The sequence below is a fragment of the Lepidochelys olivacea genome (genome assembly GCF_965140295.1).
Source record: "Lepidochelys olivacea isolate rLepOli2 genome assembly, chromosome: 3".
NCBI classification, from domain to species: domain Eukaryota; kingdom Metazoa; phylum Chordata; order Testudines; family Cheloniidae; genus Lepidochelys; species Lepidochelys olivacea.
The window spans coordinates 98,128,049-98,149,609 of record NC_140413.1 but is presented as its reverse complement, the minus strand read 5'-3'; the positions used below and the strand labels follow the sequence as shown (position 1 = coordinate 98,149,609).

General features: G+C 45.4%; 1 protein-coding gene across 3 annotated transcripts in view; it reads left to right on the top strand.

The window, feature by feature from the left end:
- Positions 1-21,561, top strand: part of MTCL3 (MTCL family member 3) — a 61,359-nt gene that overhangs the window by 27,673 nt on the left and 12,125 nt on the right. For 2 of the 3 annotated variants that reach the window (XM_084625125.1, XM_084625126.1), the window contains exons 4-6: positions 11,275-11,346; positions 12,080-13,255; positions 16,207-16,375. In XM_084625125.1, the coding sequence (XP_084481251.1) occupies positions 11,275-11,346; positions 12,080-13,255; positions 16,207-16,375 (1,417 nt within the window). Of the gene's footprint in view, positions 1-11,274; positions 11,347-12,079; positions 13,256-16,029; positions 16,376-21,561 lie in introns of those variants that run through there. The other variant, XM_084625124.1, reaches the window with a different exon arrangement.

Below are 21,561 nucleotides of genomic sequence, written 5' to 3'. Positions count from 1 at the left end.
CAGGCAGGGAGGTGAGGATCAGTGTGACATCTTTTTGCACCTGACAGTACTTCATTTTCCTGTACCCATGCACCCTGAACTCACTGTGCCAGAAGCTGCCAACCTCTGTTTTTCACTGCAATGACTTTATTGGCTAGTGGTAGGATTACACTGATGCACCAGGACAAACTGCCTACTGTGCTCTGGAGAGTCTGACGCACTGTCTTGATGAGCTTAAACGTGGGGGAAATTGCACGTTACAAAACCAGCTTGTTTTATTCCCTTTTGTTATATGATGGAAAACATTCCTAGCTTATTTGCAAAGCTATTAGTTTTTCCAAATCAGTTCCCCGAAAAGCAAACAGGACAGCAGAGAAGACAGCAAGAAAAAGAAAAGGCCAGCCCCTCTTTAAGATCAGGCAACATGTGGGTGGTGATTGTTGTCAATTCAGGAGAGAGATGGCTCTTTCCACAGGCAAGCAGTGTCCCCTTGTGGCCCCTCTGTCGCAGTGCGGAAGGTTGAATCAAGAGGTGAGGCCCAATTCTTTCCAATTCCCACATGATAAGGAGTTCCTCTCTGTCCAGCTGTCAGGTCCAGCAGGGACAGGATCTGGTGAGCAGGCAAGGATTTATATCCAGGCCTATCTAGGAGGTGCTGTTAGGCCTAATAAGTACTGTGGCTTGAAATTCAACAGACTATGCCTTCATTAGACTCCCAACTTGGAACAGAAAATAAAGAGAAGCAAATGAAGGGAGCAAACAAAACTGATGAAAAGCCCCTCCTTCAAAGTCTCTCTCTATATTTCATATTTTTTCAGTTTGTGGAAAATTATCTAGATCCAATTGCCAGCATTGGAGGATTCAGCTCTACTGGCCTGCAGAGGTCTGCAGACAACCGGAAGATCTGTCTACAAATCTGCCTGATCTTCTATTGGTCTTGTACACGGTGGATCCCAGGCAGTTCCACCCGTGTGTGCTTGCTGTAGGAAGCCATGTAACACAGCTTCCCGGGGCTTCTTCTTTCCTATTATTAATTATTTATTAATGTACGTATAATTTTATTTATTATTTTATTACGTATGTATTTGCGTCATGGTAGTGTCCAAAGGCCCCAAGGTGAGCTGAGGCCTCTTAGTGCTGTACAAATATAGTGCAGATGGTTCTTTTTGAGTCGATGCAAGGTCGGTGGATCTATAACTACACAAATTCACCAACCAACCACCTTGTGTAGTTTTGACAAAGAAGCACTGTGCATCTCTGAGGCTGTATTCATCCCACACAGTGTGTTTGATAGGCAGTATACAAACACAGAACAAAAAGACTGTAAGACAGACAACAGGTAGATACAACAGACAGACTGGGGGAGCACAAGGACACAAGTTTACCATAGTCTCTGCTCTACCAAGTGCCCTGAGCCAGGCATTTCAGTTCAAAGGAATCACTGCACTCTGAGACTTGCCTGTGCACCCCAGGATTAAGGGGACTATGTCCGTGGTGACCTTCAACCTTAATCTGGTTCAGTGGGAGCACTAAATGGCTAGATGTAACTTTCTTTGAATTTAATCAATACCAGTTCAGAATTTGATCAGTATCAGTTGATCAGTTGAAAGGTTTGGTGGTCAGTTACAAGGGGTATATCCTCTGGAAGGAAAGAACACTTTGCTTTCACCACTGTGCTGAACTCTGCTTGATCAGAAAGTGCATGGTCACAAGCAACAGAAATCAGAATTGGGTCTGCTGCATGGCCAGCACGTGTACAGAGGTTGGTAAAGCTGACTTTCATGTCTCACTTCTGAAGTGGGATATTGGCTTCAGCTAGTTTAAATGACTACATTGAGCTATTTATCTCTTTCTGGTGAAGGCCACTTGCATTCCATACCCTTCTCCAGTAGTGACTGTAACATATGCCATTTTTAATATTAAGAGGACGCTGACAGGGCTGTTAGGGCTGTAACTAGATCTAGCAACTTTCTGTTCAGTTCATGGGTATGAATATTCACTTGTATTTCTTAATATCCCTCTGTGCTACCTCCCTGCTTCATTCTTGTGAACAGGCAGGGTACTGAAATACACAGGATATTGCCCTTGGAGTAGGCTGGGCAGAACCCTGGATTGGTAGGATATGTATGCTTGTGCCCATCAGAGACAAAGCAAGTGCCCTGGGTGTGTTGCTGGCAGGTTGCCCAGCATGGTGATTGAAACAGTTTAATAGGAGTGTGGCCCTTGTCTTGGAAGGCTGATAAATTTTAGGAATGAAATGGACATTTTAAAACATATTATTTTGAGGGTAGAACGTATTTTCAGTCACCAGCCTGGAGAGGATCCATTCAGTTTCTAATACCTGTTCATTTGATTTTTTTAATAGGTGGTAGTAAAGTGATTATTTCAGTTCTCGTGTCTGTTCAGGGTCAGATCCTAGGGTCTGGCAAGAAGTGCTCAGAGCAAGTCAGGAGTTGGGGGAAGGGTGCAAAGGTGACTTTAAGCCAACTTTGCATTTCCCTGAACTTGGGGCAACTCTGTGCCAGGCTGGTCAGTAAGTGCAAGTTAGAGCAGCCTAGAGACCAGCATGGTAGACAGATGCACCAATATCGGTGAGTGCAAAGGTGGCTTAAAGCCAGCTCTAACTTCCAGTGGCTCCAAGAAGTTATTACAACAGCCAAGGATCACTTAGGTGTAAAAGAACTACATTCCGTTTTCTCTGGCCATGACACCTGTGCTGGCTGAAGATGGGGGCAGGGGTGAAGTGGGAGCTGTTATGGCAGCTCTGTGCCACCCACTGATCCCTGTATGTTATGGTGGTTTCTCATGTGGTTGGCTTCAGCTGCTCAGCCCTGGTAAAGTGGTGAAGTTTTACCTCCATGTCTTCAGACTTGCTCTGAGCAGGATTACTCAACAGGTTGTAGAAATGCTAACAGCCAGTTTAGTGCTCCCACTGTTGCTAATTCTGGTAGAGTTGCTAATTGCTAGTGGGAGAGTTCCCTAAAATCCTCTGTGTAGTCACCATTTGGTAGACCATATCTCAGTCTTTTCCACTTCGGATACATAATTTGTTTCATCAGGTATTCCGGAAATATTCTTAATCAATTTTCATTGTAAACCTGTCTGACAAACACATTTAAAAAAATCAAAGTATACTAAATTGATCTTCAAACTAAATCAATTATTTATGTAGTTTGTCATCTTTTTGATCATAATTGTTAAATACAATGGTAGATTTTTTTAAAATGATGTTAGTTTTGTGGAACAGTCCCTGCCTACATTTTATCTAAAGTACATTTGAAAAATCTCAAGGGACATGTTAAAAAAAAGTTCAACCAGTTTAATATTTTCATTAACAATAAACATATAGTTAATTCCCTGTAAACAATAATATTTGTTTCGTTTTAGGGAAATATTTTGCTCTTGCTATCCGAATACACGAAAATATCGAACACAGTTTTCAAATTATTGAGGAAAAAATACTTCTGAGCACAAAAATTACATTTCCGACCAATAATGTGTGAAACCAGCTTTGAAATATTGGTGCTAGCTCTGTTGCTGCAGTTGAGAAGCAGTTGGGGGCGTTATTTGGATGCTGCCGCATTTCATTTTGTGGTGGTGTAATCCAGCCAAAGGAAAAGAATGGAGACAAGTAGAGAAATATATCCTAAAGGAATTCATGTACGTAACTATTGTAGACAAATAGATTTTGCACATGAAAATTCTGCACATGGAAGTGACAGAATCTATAATCTGTCTTGTCAGGTGTTAGTGCACCAAAAGTGCATACATAGGGTATATGCATAAAATCTTATATGTGCCAAATGGAAGTCATAGTCTGAAAATCAGGCTACAAGTGTCTCCATTTGCCTTGCTCTTAAATTTATTTTTCCTTTTTCTGTTTTGGCCTTCCGTATTCTCTCACTTCTTTCAATCCCAGCCCATATCCTCTTTTACCCAAAACACTCTCTTTTACCCAAAACGCTCAGGTCTCTGCTTCCTGATCCTAAATCACAGCTCTTTGTCACCCTGACTTGCCTTCCCCAAGCTCTTTCTCTCCTTCCATTTGGGGCCCAAATAAAAATAACATGAGGAATCTGATTCCATTGAGAGGGAGGACATTTTTAGTTTGTCCAGCGTTTATTATTCAGTCCCTAATTATTTTATGTTCAGTTTCCATTAATTAAAATATCTGTTAGCAGCAGTAGATAATTTCACACATTGAAAATAGGATCAGTGTTTTTTAAAAGTATGAAATATGAAAATAAAATGATGGCAGGCACGTGTAGATGTTCTAAATGGCTATCTACCCCATTGAAAAATCCTGTTGAATTTATTATTCAGGATATAGTGTTTGATAGTCAGTAGATGACATTCTCTCTTCAGCGTCAGTATTGGATCAATGCTGTGACATGTTGTTAGGGCGCACTGTGTTTTTTTGGAGAGGTCATCTTTGGATCACTCGATGATTGCCCTGTTCTATTCATTCTCTCTGAAGCACCTGGCACTAGCCATTGTCGGAAGACAGGATACTGGGTGAGATGGACTATTGGTCTGACCCAGTATGGCCGTTCTTATGTTCGGAGGAGATATGGAAAACTGAGGTCTTGACCTCCTGTGGTCATTAAATTCCCATGGTACTTTTCACAGGAGAATGTGAATGTGTCCCCTGGTCCTCCCTCTCCCTCCCCAGCGTCCCACCCACATTCTAATTGGGCACAATCTAACGACTCAAATCACTCCTTCAATTTTAATTGTATATGTGGTTTTCTTTGTTGCTTTCAGCTATAAATTATATAGTGTTGCTGTGTGCTGTTAAACAGCTGCTTCATTTCAGTAGAGGATGATATGAGCATTGGGTATCGTTAAAATTTGAGAAGAGCAGAATGAAAGGCAGTATATAAAGGCAAGTTGTTGTTGTTCAAATGTTAGTTTCCTTTCTACCAAAAATGACTGTAGTGTTTGTTAAAAATTTGAGGCAAGAGTAAACACGTTTCTAGCTCTTCTCAAACCTGGAAAAATTGGATGAGGTATTTTTTTTGGCCAGTTTTATTTGTTGTGAGAATATTTTCAGACAGTCCTTGTCTTTAATTAGGAGCTGGCGGGCCTAGGTGAGAAGTTGGAGCTCAGCATTTCATAACTTTTGTATTTCTGGAGAGGTGCTGAGCTCTGAGAGATGAAAAAGATGAGATTAGGTGATGAAGAAGAACTATATTTTTAGTACCCCTAATATTTCATCGGTGGGCAGCATTGGCAAGGATCTGTTGTGTCAAGGTTTGCAGTACTAATGCAATCTGTTTGCTTGTGGGGACTTTCCTTTAATAAAGCTTAATGTGAAGCCATAGGCGCCGACTCCGTGGGTGCTCTGGGGCTGGAGCATCCACGGGGAAAAATTAGCGGGTGCTCCACACCCACCGGCAGCCAAGCTCCCCGCTCTTCGCCTCCTTCCCCCCCCCCCACCCCGAGCACACAGTGTCCCCGCTCCTTCCTCTCGCTCCCAGCACTTCCTGGCCCCGTGCCACCTAACAGCTGTTTGGCAGCGCTTAGGACTTTCCGGGAGGGAGGAGGAGGAGTGGGGATGCAGCGCACTCAGGGAAGGAGGCGGAGAAGAGGCAGGGCAGGGGCGGGGACTTGGGGGAAGGGGGTGAAATGGGGACGGGAAGGGGGAAGGGATGGGATGGGGACTGTGGGGAAGGAGTGGAATGGGGGTGGGGCGAGGGTGGTGCAGGGCCGGGGGGGGAGGGGGGAAGTGTCGAGCACCCACTGGGCAGAGGGGAAGTCGGCTCCTATGTGTGAAGCTGAAACTCTCAAGTTCCATCTCTTTATGCATCCTTGAGTCCACTGATTTGAACATCTGCCTTAGTTTTTTTGCAAGAGATGGTTCCAAAGTGTAATGCCAGGTCTTAGCCTGCCCACTCTCCACTCTGAATTTTGACCATATATACTCATCTGGACATCATGAATCACGCCTGATTCTGTAATGGGCTCAAACTGGATCCCTGAATCTGAGCACCCTTGGGCTTGTCTGTAGTTGCTGCTGGCATTTACATGTTGTTTTCTTTAGTTTTGCTACACTGCACTTTGTGGATCTTGTTTGTTATGGGACTGCTGTGGTGGTGGTGAATGAATGGGACCTGTAGGTAGAGTCATGCACAGGGTTGTGTGTACAACATACTGATCCATTGTTTCCTGATCCATTATGTGGTATGGACTTCAAACTGAACAAAGCTAGCTTTGATTTTAGGTAGTGTCTGGATTCTTGACCCAGTGGTGTAGAGAAGTGCACATTTCTTCTCTCTCTGCCACTGAGGCCCTTTGTGCCAGAGAGGGGAATGTCCTCAGAGGGAAGGCTAGTACTATGTTAGTACTACTGCCCTGCCTTAGGGAGTATGCCAGGGTGGGATAGATTTAAGTACTACCTGGGGTTGCATAGGGGGCTCAGGGCAGGGGGTTGGAGTGTGGGAGGGGGCTCAGGGCAGGGGGTTGGGGTATAGGAGGGGTGTGGGGTGCAGCAGAGGGTTGGGGTGCAGGAGGGGGTGCATAGTGTAGGAGGGGACTCAGCACAGGTTGTAGGGGTGTGGCAGGGGGCTCAGAGTAGGGGCTTGGGATGCAGGAAGGATTCGGGGTGTGGGCCACTTATCTCGAGCGGCTCTGGGGTGGCAGCGGTGCACAGTGGGGCTAAGGCAGGTGCCCTGGCCCTGTGCCTCTCCTGGAAGTGGTCAGTATGTCTGGCAGTAACTAATGGGGTGGGGTTCCCCATTCCCAGCCAATGGGAGCTGTGAGGGGCGGTGCTTGTAGGAGAGGGCAGCACACAGAGCCCTCTGCCCCCACCTCCCCCAGGGGCCGCAGGAGCATGGTGCCAGCCGCTTCTGGGAGCAGCACAGGGCCAGGGCAGGCAGGGAACCTGCCTTAGCCCTGCTGTGCCATTGGGCTGGCAATCCCGCAGGCCAGATTGAGAGCCCAGACAGGCCGGATCCAGCCCGCGGGCCTCCCTTGACTTAGAGGAAAATAAGGAAAATCAACATGGATTTGTCAAGACAAAATCATGTCAAACCAACCTAATATCCTTCTTTGACATGGTAACAAGCCTTGTGGATGGGGGGAAGCAGTAGATGCGATATATCTCGACTTTAGTAAGGCTTTTGGTACTGTCTCACATAACCTTCTCATGAACAAACTAGAGAAATATAGCCTTGATGAACCTACTGTAAGGTGGTGCACAACTGGTTGAAAAAGCATAGTCAGAGAGTAGTTCTGGGCACCATACTTCACTAAAGATGTGGACAAATTGGTGCAAGTCCAGATCAGAGCAACAAAAATGATTAAAGGTCTAGAAAATATGACTTACGAGGAAAGATTGAAAAAATTGGATTTATTTAGTCTGGAGAAGAGAAGACGAGAGGGGACATGATAATGGTCTTCAAGCATGTGAAAGGTTGATTTAAAGATGAATGTGATAAATTGTGCTCCTTAACTACTGAGGACAGGACAAAATGTAATGGCCGTAAATTGAAGCAAGGGAGATGTAGGTTAGACATTAGCAAAAACTTCCTAACTGTAAAAGTAATTAAGCACTAGAACAAATTACCTAGTGAGATTGTGGAATCTCCGTCATTGGAGGTTTTTCAGAACAGATTAGACGAATACCTGTCGGTATGGTCTACATCCGTGGTTCTCAACCAAGGGTCTGGGGGCAGATTTCAGGGGGTCCGCCAAACAGGGCCAGAATTAGACTTGCTGGGGCCCAGGGCAGAAAGCCAAAGCCCTGCTGCATGGGGCTGAAGTCCAGGCCCTGAGCCCTGCCACTCAGGTCTGAAGCTGAAGCCTGAGCAATGTAGCTTTGTGGGGGCCCCTGTGGCATGGCAACTGCCCAGGCAACTGCCCTGCTTGCTACCTATTAACGCTGGCCCTAGCTTTTATATGCAGAAAAGCAGTTGTGGCACAGGTGGACCATGGAGTTTTTATTGCATGTTGGTGGGGCGGGCTCACAAAGAAAAAGATTGAGAACCCCTGGTCTAGATAATACTTAGGCTATGTCTGCACTTCAAAATTAAGTTGACTTAACTTACATTGGCATACAGCTGCTGCAGTAATTACAGTAACTCCTCACTTAACATTATAGTTATGTTCCTGAAAAATGCGACTTTAAGTGAAACGATGTTAAGCAAATCCAATTTCCCCATAAGAATTAATGTAAATAGCGGGGGGGTTAGGTTCCAGGGAAATATTTTTTTGCCAGACAAAAGGCATTATGTATTGGAGGGATAGCCGTGTTAGTCTGGATCTGTAAAAGTGGCAAAGAGTCCTGTGGCACCTTATAGACTAACAGACGTATTGGAGCATAAGCTTTCGTGGGTGAACACCCACTTCGTCAGATGCATGTAGTGGAAATTTCCAGGGGCAGGTATACATATGCAAGCAAGAATCAGGCTAGGGATAACGAGGTTAGTTCATTCAGGGAGGATGAGGCCCTCTTCTAGCAGTTGAGGTGTGAACACCAAGGGAGGAGAAACACCAGCAGGAGAGTGAATTTGTGTGGGGGGGTGGAGGGTGAGAAAACCTGGATTTGTGCTGGAAATGGCTCACCTGATGATCACTTTAGATAAGCTATTACCAGCAGGACAGTGGGGTGGGAGGAGGTATTGTTTCATATTCTCTGTGTATATATAAAGTCTGCTGCAGTTTCCACGATATGCATCTGATGAAGTGAGCTGTAGCTCACGAAAGCTTATGCTCTAATAAATTGGTTAGTCTCTAAGGTGCCACAAGTACTCCTTTTCTTTTTGCTTTTGTAGTTGGCTAGTCATTCACAGTCTTTGTTTAATCCTGAGCTGATGGTGTCAAATTTGCAAATGAACTGAAGCTCAGCAGTTTCTCTTTGAAGTCTGGTCCTGAAGTTTTTTTGCTGCAGGATGGCTACCTTTAAATCTGCTATTGTGTGTCCAGGGAGATTGAAGTGTTCTCCTACAGGTTTTTGTCTATTGCCATTTCTAATATCTGATTTGTGTCCATTTATCCTTTTACATAGGGACTGTCCAGTTTGGCCCATGTACATAGCAGAGGGGCATTGCTGGCACATGATGGCGTATATTACATTGGTGGACGTGCAGGTGAATGAACCAGTGATGGTGTGGCTGATCTGGTTAGGTCCTGTGATGGCGTCGCTGGTGTAGATTTGTGGGCAGAGTTGGCATTGAGGTTTGTTGCATGGATTGGTTCCTGAGTTTGAGTTACTATGGTGCGGTGTTTAGTTGCTGGTGAGAATATGCTTCAGGTTGGCGGGTTGTCTGTCGACGAGGGCTGGCCTGCCTCCCAAGGCCTGTGAAAGTGAGGGATCGTTGTCCAGGATGGGTTGTAGATCACCTATGATATGTTGGAGAGGTTTTAGCTGAGGACTGTATGTGATGGCCAGTGGTGTTCTGTTGGTTTCTTTCTTGGGCTTGTCTTGCAGCAGGAGGCTTCTGGGTACACGTCTGGCTCTGCTGATCTGTTTCCTTATTTCCTCGTGCGGGTATCGTAGTTTTGAGAATGCGGGCAGGAGGCAGGGGAGGGAGGGGGGAGGCGCGCTGAGTCCTTGCTCCTCCCCCCTCCCTCCTGCCCAAGGCAATCAGCTGGCTTGCTGCATTTAGGAGGCAGGAGGGAGGGGGGAGTAGCGAGGACTTGGCATGCAGGCTCCCCCTCCTTCCCCCTCCTGCCCGGGTCAATCAGCTGGTTTGCGGTGTTCAGGAAGGAGGGGGAACCTGCGCGCTGAGTCCTCGCTCCTCCCCCTTCCCTCCTGCCTCCTAAACGCTGCAAGCCAGCTGATTGCCGTGGGCAGGAGGTGGGGGGGGGGGGGGGAAGGTGTTGATCCACGGGGTCTGCTGGCAGGCGGAGGCGGTGGGAGGGAGTGGGGGGCGTAGGGAGGCTGCCAGCTGTGGAGAAAGCAGGCAGCCAAACAACGTAATAGTGGAGCATTGCACAACTTTAAATGAGCATGTTCCCTAATTGATCAGCAACGTAACAAGGAAACAACGTTAACCAGGACGACTTTAAGTGAGGATGGCAAAGAGTCCTTTGGCACCTTATAGACTAACAGATGTATTGGAGCATAAGCTTTCGTGAGTGCATGAGTGAGGAGTTATTCACTCATGAGGAGTTACTGTACATTGCTTGTGCATGTCTACTTTGTTCCTTGTGTCAGTGGTGTGTGTCCTCACCAGGAGTGCTTGTATGGATTGTACTGTCAGTTTTGGGCATTGTGGGATGGTTCCTGAAAGCCAGTAACTGTCCACATAAGCAGTGCAGTACTACGCTGATACTGCATCAACCTAACTACATCAGCCTTGACTTTGTGCCACTCATGGAGGTGGAGTTATTAAGTCCGTGTAGTGGGGCAGTTACATTGATGAGAGCAAAATTTAAGTGTAGACACTTCCATAGTTAGGTTAACATAAGCTGCCTTGCATCGACCTAACTCTGTAGTGTAGACCATACCTTAGTTCTGCCTCAGTACAGGGGACTGGACTAGATGACCTATTGAGGTCCCTTCCAGGCCTACATGTCTATAATTCCCATATTTAAAAGCTTCCAGTTATTTAATCAGCCAGAAGAACAATGTCATGTGACTTTGGTGACCCATCCTACTCTGTGAGTAGTGAACCATTTGCAAACGCTCTACTACTTGAAAACTGGCCAGCAAGACAATTTGGTTAATACCTGTGACTAATTAATACTTTCACATACATCAGGATTCGTTTGCAAATAACAGTGAACAGAAAAGAGGACTAAGCCCATCAGATAATTGATTCATAACAAATTAATTCACCAGCTCTAGTGTTAAAATTTATTTTTTTAAATATTTTTAAATGAAAGCAGGGAGGCCTAATTTCCTGATCTCTGGGAACTGCCTGTTTCTGATTCCTTCTTTGGCCTTGGGCAGAAGTCACTTAAGCTCCCTGGGTGAAATCCTGGCCCCATCGACGTTAATGGCAGAACTTCATTGACTTCAATGAAGCCAGGATTTCTTGCTTCAGTTTACCCATCTGTACAATATGAATTATAATAAGTTTGTTACCTGCCTCATGGGGATGTTGTAAGGATTTATTATTTGATGCTTGAATATTGAAAATGCAACCAAGAGTGGTTACTATTTTACTGTGTCTTGTACAGCATTTCTATTGTGTTATTTTAAGGTAGAATTATCTCCCTTGTTTGTGATATTACAGGAATTAGAAGAAGCAGTCCAAATAATTGTCTGTGATTTGGTATGTTTTAGAAAAGGGGACTGAATTAGATACATGGTTGGTGACAAGTTCAATGTCTCTCACTTTTTTGTAGCTGTCATTGAAAAGAAGAGGGAGCAAAGACTTGCAAAAATCAGAAAAAAAGTCACAGCAGACACCCACTGAGGTATGTTGAAGTAATAACAGCCCAGATCCTCAGCTTGAGGCTTCTGTGGAGCTACCCCAGTCTACATGAACGGAGGATCTGGCCCTTTGTTTTTGTTGTTAGTTTTGACGTTTAGTATTATATCATACTGCTGTTTGGGAAATGGGGATCTTGGGCCCAAATCTGCAGTCTTGACAACTGACCCAATCCTGCATTGACAACAGTACAAGTGGACCTGTGCATTGACTGCAGTAGGGCTCCGCATGGGCTCAGAAGTCCAATTTGTAGTATCCGGGTGAAAGGCAAAACTCCCACTGATGTCAACAAGAGTTTCATCTGAATCGGGACTCCAGGACTTGGCCCTTTGGGTGCTGACTTTGAGATGCTTTTATGGGTCTGTTGCCTTATTTAACTGACTTTCAATTTTGGTTTTTCAGCCTGTTGGGTACGAAGATTAGAAAGTATCCTTTCACTCTCTTTTCACTTTCCACCCATCATGAGCCAATAAAATCTTAGTCTTTCATGAAAGGCTGTTGAAAACGTATGTTTTCTGGGAACAGAGCAGGCTTTCATAGCAAAGAAAGAAGGCTTTTTTGTCTTAATCTCATCTTCAGATGTAGAAAAATAATTGTTATAATCATATTTTAACTTCTAAAGTTATATTGCTTTTATTGTTAACCTTTTAATTTGAAGTTGTTTGATTTCACGTGATGCTCTCTTTATTGACATAAAATTATTTTCATTTTTTTTTAAGGAGGACAATGAAGATCTGAAATGCCAGTTGCAGTTTGTTAAAGAAGAAGCTGCCCTTATGAGGAAAAAAATGGCTAAAATTGATAAGGAGAAAGACAGATTTGAACATGAGCTTCAAAAATATAGATCATTTTATGGGGATCTAGACAGTCCCTTACCTAAAGGTGAAGCTGGAGGACCGCCTACCACAAGAGAAGCAGAACTCAAACTTAGATTGAGATTAGTAGAGGAAGAAGCCAACATCCTTGGAAGGAAAATAGTAGAACTGGAAGTAGAAAACAGAGGACTGAAAGCAGAGCTTGATGATTTAAGAGGAGATGATTTCTCAGGAACAGCAAATCCCCTCATGGGGGAACAGAGCGAATCTCTCTCAGAGTTACGGCAGCATTTGCAGCTAGTTGAAGATGAGACAGAATTGCTGAGGAGAAACTTGGCTGACCTGGAGGAACAAAACAAGCGCATCACAACTGAGCTAAATAAATACAAGTACAAGTCTGGCACCCATGAGAGCTCGAGGCACCATGATAATGCCAAGACGGAAGCACTGCAAGAAGAGCTAAAAGCTGCCCGAATGCAAATCAATGAGCTCAGTGGCAAAGTCATGCAACTTCAGTATGAAAACAGAGTGTTAATGTCCAACATGCAGCGCTATGATTTGGCCTCTCACCTCGGGATCCGGGGCAGCCCCAGAGACAGTGATGCTGAAAGTGATGCAGGGAAAAAAGAAAGTGATGATGATTCCCGCCCTCCCCACCGCAAAAGGGAAGGTCCCATTGGAGGGGAAAGCGACTCTGAGGAGGTACGCAATATCCGGTGCCTGACTCCCACTAGGTCTTTTTATCCTACGCCAACTGGGTGGCAGAAGAGCTTCACAGATCGGCAGCAGATGAAGGACATCCGCTCTGAAGCCGAGCGACTGGGCAAGACGATAGATCGTCTGATTTCTGACACGAGTACCATCATAACTGAGGCAAGAATTTATGTGGCCAATGGGGATCTATTCGGACTCATGGATGAAGAAGATGATGGCAGTAGGATTCGGGAGCATGAGCTTCTTTATCGAATCAATGCACAGATGAAGGCATTTAGGAAAGAACTCCAGACTTTCATCGACAGACTAGAAGTTCCAAAGTCATCAGATGACCGAAGTGCAGATGAACCTTTGTCAGTGAGTCAGGTAGTTTTTTACTTATTACAGCCTAGAGGTAAAAAGATACTGCCAAATAGTTTAAGCCTTTAATTTGCTCTATAATGCATTTCTAAATATCTATGATTTAATTTTAAATCCCCCAGTCCGTCACATGGGATTTGATCCTCCTAATGGAGTCAATGGGGCTACTCGTGTGAGTAATGACTATTCATGTAAGGAAGGGTTTGTAGAACAGGCTCCTCAACATTAAAAAAATAAATAAACAAAATACTGTAGATACTATTATTGTGGGAGACAGAACATTCTGGCTTTGCGGCAGTGTTTGCCAGAGTTGTTCTGACATCACCAATAATGTCAGTGCACAAATGTTCTTTGGCCTGAGGGAGTGAAATGGAAGCGTAATCTAGGTGATGACCAAAAACAAACTGTAGAATAGAATATAGCAAGTGCTTTAACAGATCAGATGGTTAATGAAGTATGGTGTACTGCATCTAGAGCAGGGGTCTCAAACTCAAATGACCACGAGGGCCACATGAGGACTAGTACATTGGCATGAGGGCCGCATCACTGACCGCCCCCTCCCCCCGCTGCCCCTGCCCCACCCTCACTCCACACCTTCCATGAGGCCCCGCTCCTGCCCCACCTCTTTCCACCCCTTCCCTGCCCCCATTCCAACCCCTTCCCTGAAATCCCCACCCCAGCTCCACACCCTCCCTGCCCCCAGGGGGTGCAGCAGGGGGTTCAAGGCAGGGGATCGGGGTGCTAGAGGGGTGCGGGGTGCGGCAGGGGGCTCAGGGCAGGGGGTCCAGGTGCAGGAGGGGTGTGGGGTGCGGCTGAGAGCTCAGGGCATGGGGTCCGGAGAGGTGCAGGGTGCAGCAGGGGGCTCAGGGCAGGGGGTTGGGGTGCAGGATGGGTGTGGGGTACGCAGGGGGTTCAGCTGCAGCAGAGGTTCGGGGGGTGGGCTCTTGCCCAGCACGCACCAGGGGCAGGGCAGGCTCCCCATCTGCCTGTTCTGTCGCCGCACTGCTCCGGGAAGCGGCCGGAACCTGGGGGGGTGGGGAGCACAGGGGTCTGTGTGTTGCCCTGGCCGAACCTCCAGGCACCGCCCCCCGCAGCTCCCATTGGCTGGGAATGGGGAACCGTGTCCAATGGGAGCTTCGGGGGAGGTACCTGGAGGAGTGGCCAGGGCCAGACCCCTGTGCTCCCCGCCCCCCCAGGTTCTGGCCGCTTCCCGGAGCAGCGTGGGGACAGGACAGGCAGGCAGGGAGCCTGCCCTGCCCCAGGTGTCCACCGGGCCGGGCTGGAGCTGCTCTAGGTAAACGCTGAGGGGGCGGGAGGGCTGCGGGGAACTGGCAGGCCGCAGAAACTAACTTCACGGGCCGCGTGTTTGAGACCCCTGATCTAGAGTGAGTCAAGCCTATGCTGCAGCGCAAGGAAAAGAAACAAAAAACAACAGAACTCCTCCATACTACATGCGGTGTTATGCCATGCTGAATTCAAGGAGATAATTCCTTCCTGACCCCTGTGACTATCATCTTATGCCCTTAAGAATAAGATTTAACTACCCTAATCTTAACATGAGTAACTTCAAATGTTGCTATTGATCTTTCCTAGAAAGTCTCATATTAGGTTATATTAACTTTGTACAGTACTTCTAGCCCTACAGTCAGAATTGTTGCCATGTGAAGCTGAAAGCTATTTCTTATTCATATGTTGACTAATTTAATTATTTGTTTCCTTGTATCAGAAAGTCACAGACAGAGTCAATTACTGTCAGTGCACTGCATAAAATCAAGGTGAGACCGGATGCATTGCATCTTTTAACAAAAGGAAAAGACATTATACCATATTCTCATCCAGATTATGGACCCGATCTGGCATTTATAATCAAAGAATCATAAAAGGCTGGAAGGGACTTCAAAGAGTTAGGTCCAACCCCCTGTGCTAAGGCAGGACCAAGTAAACCTAGACCATTGCTGACAGGTGTTTGTCTAACCTATTCTTAAAAAATCCAGTGATGGGGATTCCACAACCTCCCTTGGATGCCTATTCCAGAGTTTAACTACCCTTATAGTTAGAAATAGTTAGAAATTTTTTCTGGATATCTAACCTAAATCTCCCTTGCTGCAGATTAAGCTTATTACTTCTCATCCTACCATCAATGGACAGGGAGAATAATTGATCACGGTCCCCTTTATAACAGCCCTTAACATATTTCAAGTATGTTATCAGGTGCCCCCTCCGCCAGTCTTCTTTTCTCAAGACTAAACATGCCCAGTTTTTTAATCCTTTCCTCATAGGTCAGTTTCTAAATCTTTTCTTGTTTATGTTGCTCTCCTCCGGACACTCTCCAGTTTGTCCACATCTTTCTAAAAGTGTGGCACCAAGAACTGGTCACAGTACTCCAGCTGAAGCCTCACCAGTGCTGAGTAGAGTGAGACAAGTACTTCCCATGATTTATATCCAACACTCCTGTTAATACACCCAAGAATGTTGTTAGCGTTATTCACAGCTGCATCACACTGTTGACTCACTATAAACCCCAGATCCTTTTCAACAGTTCTGTCACCTAGCCAATTGCTCTGCACATGTAGAGCCCCTATTAATTTAAAAGGAGACCTGTGCATGGAGCATTTGAAGGAGGGGCTCACACTATGTAAGTAAAATTGATAACTTAGTGTTTTCTAAACGAACAAACAAATATGGTATTAGATCCTGCTTCACTGCTTAGTCTGTTGAAATGTTGAGGTTTCCTTTTTATTAATTAACCGTTCTCTGTGTCTTTGTATTTACTTTCCCAGATGTTCCAGCCTATCATTTTACTTATTCTCATCCTTGTGTTGTTTTCATCCCTTTCTTACACAACAATATTTAAACTTGTCTTCCTTTTTACACTATTTTTTGTACTGTAAACCTTTAATCATTTACTGTTCATTGTAGTATTATTTTCAGTTTGTTCATTTTGTCCACCCTCCAAGATAAGAAGTACAAGAGATATAGTTTCTGTAGTAGCCACTGCTGTAAAAACACTGAAGACTACTTGTTTGCAAAAAAGAACAAAACAAAGTGAAACAAAAACAAAAAGCAAAACCAAATCTAAAAAAGCCACCCAGTTGAATAAGAATTCTGCTCACCAAGGTATTCCAGGTAAGCTGACGGAAAATATAAAATATAAACTTTTTAAATTTTGTCTTAAGAAAATTGTTTTATACTTTTATAATAAAAATGTTCTTGAGAAAATTGAGCCAATTTAGCTAGTATTCATTCATTTTTACTTACTAGAATTGATTGGGTCATTTTGTTTTCTTTATTTCAAAATATTTGTATTGCAATCCCAAGTGAACAGTAAAATCACCTCCAGTGTGTATGTTACAATTGTTTTTCACTGCTTTTGTACATTTTGTGTGATGGTGGGCCCATTTGATACTGATGTTTTTCACCACTGTGTGGTGTGGATTTGACGCTCAAATCCAAATGATAAAAACAGGAACTTTGCATTTAGTCTTCCTCACATACGTGACCTGCTCCCTGGCAGGGAGGGACATCCACAGCTTCTGTTGACATTGCTGAGAGTTGTGGATGCTCAGCACCGTTGAGGATCAGGCCTATAGAGTGGACTTTATATCCTATCCTGTTTGAGGTCCTTATCACTTCAGTGGTGAATGGTAGGGAGGAGGTGTCAAAATTAGAATGATGTGTAATAAGACAGTTTTGTGTGAAAACATAGGTTGAGAGGTGGCATAGGGATAGGAAAAACTGCAGTGTTCGCCTGGTCTATCCCTCTGACCCCATATTGATCAGCTCACCAGCCTTATCATGTCAGTCCATCTCTCTTGGCCACTAACCCTAATTTGCCTCCCTACCTTACTGTAAGATCTGCTGGCTCACTCCACCCTGGCCTGACTTTTCACCTCCCCAGATCTGGTTCCTGGCTCAAGGAGGAAGTCAGGAACTGGCAGCCACTGGAATTGAGTCAGATATGGAGAGCGAGCACATCTGGCAGAGGTAGAGCCCTCACTTGAAGAGTCCTATAAAGCTCAATCCTCTCCCCTGTATTATTCAACATGGGACACTGGGACAGCTGGTGGGGACAATATGGTCTGAAGTGACACCAGTACTCAGATGACACCCATCTCTACATCTCCTTTATGTCAGATCTAAACAACACCATCTTCCAGCTTTCTCTTTGCTTAGCTGAAATCAGCCCTTACATAAACAACAACTGACTAAAACTGAGCTCTGGTAAGATGGAGGTGATACTACTGGGAAGAGGGAAATGCCTCAAAGAATAGGCCTTCTCTGTAATGTGCTCCCCACTAAGGCATCTGCCCTCAGGTTGTTAAATCAGTCTTCAACCCTGGAGTCTTTTGGACTGCTCACAGTGGCAAAAAGGCCACTTCTATCTGTGACCCATCTAAAGGTTGCAGCCCACCCTTTTGGCCATAGTGGTCCGTGCATTTCTGATTTTTAAGAGTGAGCATAGCAACTAAGTATTATCTAGGAATGAAGCCACACATCCTGAAAAAGCGTCAACTAGTATAAAATGCAGCAGCCTTTCTGCTTAGCAACATAGGTTGCCATGGACCTATCACAGCAGTGCTCTGTTATCTGCACTTGCTCCCAAATAAATAAAGTTCAGGTCAGTGTCTCTGTCCTAGTATTCAGAACCCTCCTGGGGATCAGCTAATTGAAGGAATGCCTTTTAGTGCTAGAGACTTAACTTTCAGAGGAGCTTGGACCTAACTTGTGGAATTCATTCCACAGGAGCTAAGAAAGTAGTAACTTCACAGAATTAAATGCAAACCTCATTTCTTTGATTGAGCTTTCTCTCAAAAAGCTCTTCTCCCATAACAACAAAAATAAAACAAAACAAACAATCAAAACCCCCTAACTATAATTTAATCAAGAAATTTACTTCTATCTTTTGTGAAGAAAGCAAAGGAAACTGTCTTTGTTATTTCTTTATAAATTATTGAGAGGTGTGCAGATGCGATGGTAATGAGCACCACATAACGAGTAAGCCCAGGTTCTCAGGTCTTGGAGGACCTGCCAGGGTGTTGCTAGAAAAAGTGGCCTTAAACCATCTTCATATTTCTCAGATTCTGGGGAAGGATAGGACCTGGTCTGGTTCCTGGAGTAAGTCAGAGGACCCTGAAGGCTTCTCTAATTCATGCCCAGTTGCCCAAGGGACCATTCCATCCATCAGAGATTAGTGGGGCTAGGGATGCTATGGCTAGATCATCTTTTCCCAAGGAACACTCATAATCTCCAAAGGGACATTCACTTATTGCTTTGTGACTTTCCTTATCCACTGAAAGGTCACTGAAGAAGAAAGCCCTCGCTTTTGCTCTCCTTCCCCACCCCCAATCAGGATTTCTCAGCACTTCCTGAGAAACTCCTATTTCCAGAGAGTTGCAATGCTGCAATTAAAAAAATATTTCTCCAAGCTAAAGCTTGTCATATAAAAAATTTAGCACAAAGGGATTTTTGTTTGTTTGTTTTTAAATCTCCTTTGAGGGAAAGATCAGTTTGGCATTTTTAAATGTTACCAACTCAATAAAAAAGGAACATTCAGATCTGAGCCTCGAATGCTGGGCATGGATTTTAACTCATACCTTTCTGCATCGTTTATTTAATAAAAGTGCCTGATAAGGGCCTGATTCTAAATTCCCTCACCCAAGTTTAAATCCAGAATGAGTCCCTTGAAGTCAGTGGAGTCACTCGGCTTGCAATGGTGTGAGATCAGAATCTGGGTTAACCCTCAATTATCTTGATGTGTGTGTATCAATGTTCCTGTAAAGTTATACCCTGGTGCAATATGTTTATTAATTTATAATGGTGCAGAATTCTTTCTGTAAACAGTATGACTGGATTTCTATAGGGGTTTTATGCTTTACAAAAACTATTTATTTGTATTCCTACTACAACAAATCATTCACACAGAACAGTTTTAATCCATCTGTGAAAGTTGTTTGCAGGGATTTGCTTCTACCTTGGAATTCAGCAGCAGCGATGGGTCCAATAATACCCTGAAATTGTGACATCTGAATCAAGAGGTGGGAATACCCCTGCATAGGACAGAGAATTTGTAACCCCATCAGTTTCTCAGGATGCCTTCCTTTGCCTTGACAATGTCACATCCACTTTTTCTGAACTGAGTTTAACTCTTTCAATGCTCTAAGTTAGGCATTGGGAAAGCAGACCAGAGTCCAGGTTCCATGGAACTATGCTGATTTATATCAGCTGAGTATCTGCCCCAAACAGCTGAATATCATCAGCATAGCATATGGTACTGCAACCCAAATCATCTCACACTCTCCCTAGAGGCCTTGTATCGATGTTGAACAAGAGGGTTGACAGAATGAAACTCTGCAGACTAGGGCCTGGTCTACAATAGGAAGTTAGATCGGTATGTCTGCATATCTTGGGGGGGCAGAAAATCGACACTGCTGAGAGATGTAGCTATACAGTATGCCCTCACTATAATGAATCTATCAGGATCCAAGCCATTTGTTCGTTATAGCTACGGGTTCATTATAGCAAAAGAGCCCCGCTGCTAGGGTGGGAGGGTGGCTGAAAGCTCTTCCAGCCAGAGGCAGATTAAGGTTTTGCCAGAGCAAGTGGGGGGCCCCCCACCCCAAACCCCTTCCGCCTGCAGTCTTGCCCCCGTTCTAACCCTTCTGCCTGTGGCCCTGCCCACAGCCCCCACCCCATTCTGTCCCTTCTCCACACACAGCCCCATTCTGCCCCCCCACTGTGGCCCCACAACCTTACTCCTTTATCCCCTCCTCCCCCCACCCACTGTGGCCCCAAGACTGGAGAAGCTCCGTCCCCTTTCCCCACCATGGCCCTGGGCCACAGCAGGAAGTGAGAACTCCCCCAGCCCTGAGGCCACAGCAGGGAGCTAGAGTTCCTCCAGTCCTGGGCCATAGGTGTAGTTTGGCTGCTATATTTGTGGGGACAAAGCGTGCCCATGCACACACGCACACATGCATGCCGAAGTCAGTCCCCTTGTTTCACTGGCTCTCACCCTCGGCCTACAGTGGTACCTGGGCTGTAAGTGCTGGGGGGGACAGGATGGTGCAGCGGGGGAGCCCCAGCTGCTGCTGGCAACCACTGCGGCACCGTCTGCTGCAGTGATGTCCCTGTTCTGGCACTGCTGTTGTTGCCTCCCTGCTGGGGCTGCTGCTGCCCAGGGTATGCTACATGCTTCTTGCACCCACCCATTCCCGTATCCCTGTCTCTTCCTCATCCCCTCCTCCTTCCTCTCCCCTTTTCTTCTCACCCTGTCTCCCTTGTTCTGCCCCCCACACCACCCGCACACACTCACTGTTGTAGAGGAAACAGGTGGGCACTAGGACCCAGGAGGCTGTGTCCAGCTGCTGAGGCAGGACCCAGAGTGTAGGGAAAAATGTGCTCCATCCTGCTCTGTCTGCTCTCCATGAGCCAAAACATGCAGGGGGAAGAGGGGGACGATTCAGTATGGAAATGACAAAGCCCATCCCAACCCTGGTGAGCAGAGCCAGGGAGAAGGGTTGGGGCATAGGGGTGCCAGTTTTTCCAGGGCCCCTGATTAGAGTTGCCAGGCGTCTGGTTTTCGACCAGAACACCCAGTCGAAAAGGGACCCTGGCAGCTCTAGTCAGCACCACTGACCAAGCCATTAAAAGTCTGGTTGGTGCAGGGCTGTCAGGCTCCCTACCTGGCTCTACGTGGTTCCTGGAAGCGGCAACATGTCCCTCAACCCCTAGGCGGAGGCGCAGCCAGGGGGGCTCCGTGCGCTGCCCCTGCCCCAAGCGCCGGCTCTGGAGCTCCCACTGACCATGAACCTGTTTTATTAAAGTAAGCATTAATATTAGTCAACATGACTGTACAACATATCCTTAGATTTGATTAAAAATCTGGCTTTCATGTTAAAGGTGTCTGCATCATCATCAGCTTCATTGTAATAACCTACCTCTATATAATAAATTTCACCACAAAGGAAACCAATTCACTTTACAAGTTTACATAGGAATCACTTCACCAACCGTTGAAATGCAGGCACAGGTGCAGTAGAATGATACAGCTGTTTTAGCACCAAAATACTTGCAAACACTACCAGGCACAGTGCTTGTTGTCGTGAGTAGGCCCATCCAAGTAAATGGGACTATTTGTGGTAGAAAGGGCTACACACCACATAGTAATCATTTGAAGGACTGGTTCTTAAAACATGCACAGAAATGTTACACCACAGTTAAGGCAGGAAGTGAAATTAACATCTATTTGAAGCTGCAGAAGGAATTTTGGTAGGTAGAATGTAATTAACACAAATTTGAATTTGGGCAGAATGGTG